Below are 6,000 nucleotides of genomic sequence, written 5' to 3' on the forward strand. Positions count from 1 at the left end.
AAAACCATTTTGCTCCATTTACGGTGAAGCGAGCGAACATTTGGCGCATGGCAACTTGCATGTTCTTAAATGCATTAAGAACATGGCATTAAACCCTTTCCGCTCCCAGCAGGTTTCTGCCTTCTGAAGCTACATCCATTAGCCTACCTGATTTCCTTCGAGGATTGCATCTTCCACTTCAGCCTTCTCTAAATCCACGCAGGAAGCAACAATCGACAGGATATAATCATGCCTGCCGTCCAGGTGAGCACGCTTCGCCTCTTTTTCCTCCTTCAGCTTTTGCTAGAAGGACAAAATTCCCATTATTACCTCAGAGGGAGCTTAGCGTTTCTTTCCAGGCCCTGCATTAGAAGCTCGAAAATTCCCGATGTTTGAACCCATCAGTGAAAAACCAAAAACTCCATGTGATGTTCTTGGGGGAGGGGGAAATCTCAGGGTTCACTGGATAGGGCTGCAGCAATATGTAAGTTCCTTCGGATTCATTCAATGGGAACTTTCCCCCAAGTATAAATGCGTTATATGTAAGGCTGCCTCTGAAGACGGTTCGGAAACTTCAGCTAGTGCAGAATTCAACAACCAGGTTGCTCACCGGAGCAAGAAAGTTTGAGGATATTACACCAATCCTGATCCGACTGCACTGGGTATCAATTAGTTTCGGGGCCCAATTCAAAGTGCTAGTTTTGACCTATAAAGACTTAAATGGCTTAGGACTGCAAGGACCGCCTCTTTCCATATGAACCTACCCGGACCCTGAGATCATCTTCTGAGGCCCTCCTTCGTGTGCCTCCTCCTTGAGAGGTCCGGAGAGTGGCAACACGAGAACAGAGCCTTCTCTGCAGTGGCTCCCCATCTGTGACATGCTCTCCCCAGGGAAGTTTGCCGGGCACCTTCATTATAACCTTTAGATGCCACACAAAAACATTCCTTTTTAACCAGCCCTTTGGTTGATCTATACCCTTTTTAAATGTGGCTTTTTTCTGGGGGGGGGGGGTGTTTGTTACTGGGTTGTTGTTTTCATTCTGATTATATATGTTGTGATCTTTTCTGTGAACCGCCCTGAGACCTCCAAGTATAGGGCGGTATATAAACTCAATTAAGCTTCATCATCATCATCATCACATAATGTATAGAATTGGGCTCTGAAGCTGTCAAGGGAGATAGGAATGCAGATGGACTCCAAATCCCCAGTGGCGGAGGAAGAGGAGCAGTCCGCCATGGGTTTCATCCCTGAGGGAGGGGGTGACTTTGCCGCGCCGCTCCCCTGGGGCACTCACTGCAGGCAGCACCCCCCTGGAATGCTCGACGCTCACCGTGGGCAGGCAGCCCCCTGGGATGCTCGATGAGCGACGTGGGCGGCACCCCTACAGCGGCTAGCCCCGCCCCATGGGTGGCTAGCCCCGCCCCTGCAGGCAGGTAGCCCTGCCTCCGGGTGCACAGCATGTGCGCCGCACCGGGTGCTCGAGCAGCTAGTTCTGCCTCTGCAAATCCCATCAGCCCCAGCCAGTATGGCCAATGGTTAGAGGTGATGTAATTGTAGTCCAACTACCTCGTGATGTAATGAATCAGTGTGTCCAGCTGTTAACCGGAAGGTTGCTGGTTTGAGCCCACCCAGGGACAGCTGTGGGCAGGATTCCTGCATTTCAGGGGGTTGGACTCAATGACCCTTGGGGGTCTCTTCCAACCCTTCGTTTCTATACATCTGGAGGGCCACATAGGCTTTGCCACGTACCCACAGGAAGGGATTGGTTATGTACACTGTTTTCCTGACTGCTGAGCGGACAGAATGATTTCTTCATTTATTTCCAATGGATTCTAAAACGCCTGCTTCTCAAAATGAGATATAAGAGGGCTTTTGATTGTCGCCCAAACGAGCCATGCATCATTTGGCTTCCTGAAAACGTCCTCGCCATGGGGTTAGAAAACAAAAGCCAATCATTTGATAAAAGCAACCTGAAAGATGGAGAGATCTCATTTCACCCTGGCAGCAAATTGCCTTCGACCATTTGACAATAGCAGCAGCAGCTGCCAAAGCTGCTAAGCAACAGGTTACCCAAGCTGCCACAAACAAAACATTACGGAGGGGGTGTGCCACTTTCTAGTCTCAGGCTATCGTTTTCGGTCGTGGTCCAAGCTTCAGAAAGCCAAGAGGGGTGATGCAGGGGAATGTCGTTGCATTAAAAAAAAAACATGAGAAAGGATATCATATTTAAGAACTAACATACTGTTCCCCTCAGTGGCTGGAAGGAATCCTGACAAAGTCCACAAGCAGCAACATGAAAACAACAAAATTCTCTGTACTTTTTGGGTTTATGTTTAGTTACCATGGCTAATAGACCTATTTCGCTTATTCCTCTAACAAAAGGAAGGGGGGCTGCAACTTGCCAGCGAAGGTACTGAAACAAAAGCAATCCATCATGAAATAAATAACACTCCAATATCAGCTCATGAATCACAAGATACGGTATTATAAGGATTCCAATATACACAGCTCAATCCATCATCTACGTTAAATATCTGAAAACAAGCCGTCATTCCATATCTAAAGACCTTCTAGAAGACGCGACAGTCTTTTACGACGGCAATTTTTTCCCATTCAAAATGCATAAATCATCAGAGCCCATAATGGGCGGAAGTTTAATTCATGAGGTAATAATAATAAAAATTATGCACTAATAATGATCTGTCACTCTTCTCCAAATTGAAAAGGGGAAAGGATTAAAAAAATAAATAAAAGAAAGAGAAGAAGCTTCACGCAAGAAAACAGCCATCTATCTATTATCCAGAAACACTTTACCTCGTATTAAAACAAGAAAGTTCTAAGCAATCCTGTGCTTTCTCTCTGTGTGCAATCGTTTATCATCTTTATTGTTTTGAATCAATAAAATGGTTATTTTGGGGTGTGGAAGGGTATCCTTTTGGATTCTGGATGTAGAAGGGGAGATTTAGAACTATGAGGCCCAAAAGACCATTCCTACCTTTTGTGATGTCTGTCCCCCACCCCAGCTACTGGTTTTTGAAAAATTACGGGAGAAAATCACATGCCCATCCTTCCACTTGCAGCTCATCCAGACCTGTGCTTTTCCCCAGGAAAAACCAGTCTTTACTGCTGCATTGGAACAAACAGCAACTGGGTTTTCTCCATATTGACATTGGCTCTGATTTAGTGCGTATTTTCTTTAATTATTATTTTTATTTGGACCATTTATATACCGCTCGTGGTTAAACAAAACTCTTAAGCAGTTTACCGCATAGGTTAAAACATTTTAAATAAACAGCAAATACCCAAACAAAAAAAGAGAGAATTTCAACATTCTATAAAACTTAACTAACTAGAGCATCCTCGTCAATATCAAAATAAACATTGCCACATAAAAATCAGCTGCAAAAAAAATGCAAGGAAAATCCATAGTAAAGGACTAAATCCAAGCATCCTCTAAAGATCAGGAAGCAAAATAATTAAAAATGAAAATGAGCTTAAAAGTATAATTTTCACCTTTAAAAAAACACAAAACTGATTCGCAATGAAGCAAAAGAAAATCCGCTCATTCTTCTCCACCCCATATGTCAATCAGTCATCCCATTAAATGCTGATTATTGAGCATTCATTCCCATTTACTCTCCTGTACATTTCAACACATTTCCCCCTCACTTTCCTTACTGCAAAAGATTCAGGGAGGGAAGTAGGTTTGTTGCTCAAGAGTACCGAATCCACTTTTATTGCACAACCAGAATGGGTTGGTATGCAATTCCCAGCCGCAAAGCAGAGAGGGGTCTCTGGCTCTTACCTTCAAAACTCTGCCAATGCTTTGTTTCCAAAGTTGTCTCTTCCCACTTCTGAACATTTTGCTAGCTAAAGTTCACTAACAGTTAATCGGAAGCCAGCATTTGCTTTGTTGCTCTGAGTCCCTTAGTCGAACTTTTGGGGGCATGAGGATCCCCGGCAAAGGCAGGTGCTTTGCGGATTGGTTTAGATTCCTGAATGTGGCCAATGTTCACAGCTAAAACAGATTGTGAACAGAGCCTGGCCCACCCATAGAAGCCACCCGGTGCTCTACAACTCGGGAGTTTGAGCTGCTGAGACAAGCCCAACGTAGGTGTGGTGTTGTTATGGTAGTGTTGACTTCTGAAACTACACCACCAAATTTGCATATCAATCTTAGCTGTCCCTGTTCCAGTGCTCTCTCTTTTTACCACTCTTTGGTCTTGTTTGTTCTATGGGTCTTGGGCAAACACTTTCCCCTTCCTTCCTTTCTTTTGCTCTGTGAGGCAAGACAGGTGAATGGCTGTCAAAAGATGTCAAACTTTACACTGGCTTTAATTAATACAGCCACAAACAGAAGCACAATCTCTGACTCAGAGCTCCATAAGCGTTACCACAATCTCTTGCCATCTTGATCTGTACTGCCCTGAAATCTAATACTGTATGGTGAAATGTGGTGGATAGCTGCTTTTAATCAATGAATAGTTCAGTCTTTCTTTTCAGTCATAGAGCCTCTGCTTTGCCTAAAGTAAGTCCTTTGTTCAATACCTGGAATCTCTAGGGAGGGCTATCTCCACTTCCCTTTTTCTCAAGATGGTTTCTTCCCTCAGATTCTTGTTTCTCAGTCTGTTGCTTACCCTGCATCATCTCATCTCTGGCCAGATGCCTCCCTGACCCTTTATTTATTTATTTATTTATTTATTTATTTATTTATTTATTTAGTTAGTTAGTTAATTTGTATCTCAAAGCGGTTCACAGCATAAAAATACAAAATGCAAATATCCCCACGTCCTGGGACTTCAGCCTGCCTCACAAAGCTATTCCCATTCCTAGTGACTCTGTGAAGTTTAAATACCAGCCAGACTGACAACTCTCTATCCTCACGGGAGATGGACATGAAACGTTTACAGGTTTGTTCCCTCCCTGAGATGTTGAAATGTTCATCAATGTTATGTGCCATCACGCCAGCTTAACTGATCAGTGTCAGAGAAGCGAATGGCCTTGGTGCATTTTGGGGGTACGAATTCTACGTTTCCCGTATTCAGTGACTGGCTTTGCAAACATAGAAAAGAGAGAGCCAATAGCCCTTAAGTTTGGATATAAAATTAAATGGGTTCATGCTGCGCAGTGCTGTGATAATATTGTGCCAGGACGAACAGCTCATTGCAGCTAAAAGCAGCTTTTGCTTTAAAACACACAGCCAGCAGGATGCCACCTACAAGGCTATGAGAAGACACTTGAAAAGGGGTGAATTTCTCTTGCCCTGCAAAATGCAGAAAAGCAATGCTGTGGTGCCCCCCAGTGGCAAATACTGTAAAATAAGCTACATTGAGCTTCCTACAGTATAAAGAAACAACTCACACGCAGTTTAAGAAAATGATTTAATATTCCCTTGTGACATGAAGATTACAGCTTAAGCTTTCCATGAAAGTCAACAAGACTGTGCCAACACAAGAAAAAAATCATTGCGCCCAGATATGTGGTGAAACATTCAGAAGTTTTGTGCCTGGGCATATAGAATAGGTAAATCAAACAAGCAGGCTGGGCGTAAACAACATTGCTCTTTCTCTAGAGATAAGATGCATCTAACTCCCAATTTATGCCCAATTTAAAAGTGACACTCTCCCTCATTATAACTGGAAGAGCATATGGATTCTTCTTCTTTAAGACTGGAAATCAAGTCACACTCTCTGGTTGATTCATTGATCTAGATATCAGCCACACTTTACATTACATTCTTGTCCCAAGGAGCTCAGAGCTATCTCCCACCCCTCATCCTCACTAAAACTCTGTGAGGTAGACCAAGAATTGGTGGCTGGCTCAATGTCACCTAGTAAGTTTGTGGCTGAGTGTGGGTTCGAACCCAGATCTCCTGGGTCTACTGCTATTAATCCTTCCCTGGTTTTGATTCCAGTTTATGTTCCTGCTAAAACCAGACCTGCTGGTTTTCAGCATCGTCTCTCAACTCCTATATGATTCCGAGCAGAAGAATTGAACTGAGGGCCATTTGCTTGCCAAGT

The 6,000-nt window shown here is 43.7% G+C and overlaps 1 protein-coding gene across 2 annotated transcripts in view; it reads right to left on the reverse strand.

Moving 5' to 3' along the window:
- DNAH5 (dynein axonemal heavy chain 5) overlaps positions 1-4,078 on the reverse strand; it is a 144,882-nt gene extending 140,804 nt beyond the window's left edge. For both annotated transcript variants that reach the window (XM_088675088.1, XM_060278039.2), the window contains exons 1-2: positions 3,786-4,078; positions 148-282 (exon numbers count right to left, since the gene is read on the reverse strand). In XM_088675088.1, coding sequence (XP_088531214.1) covers positions 148-282; positions 3,786-3,842 — 192 coding nt within the window. In that variant the 5' untranslated portion in view covers positions 3,843-4,078. The remainder of the gene's footprint in view (positions 1-147; positions 283-3,785) is intronic.
- Between the last annotated feature and the right edge of the window lie 1,922 nt (positions 4,079-6,000).

This window comes from Zootoca vivipara, chromosome 8 (genome assembly GCF_965207765.1).
Source record: "Zootoca vivipara chromosome 8, rZooViv2.hap1.1, whole genome shotgun sequence".
NCBI classification, from domain to species: domain Eukaryota; kingdom Metazoa; phylum Chordata; class Lepidosauria; order Squamata; family Lacertidae; genus Zootoca; species Zootoca vivipara.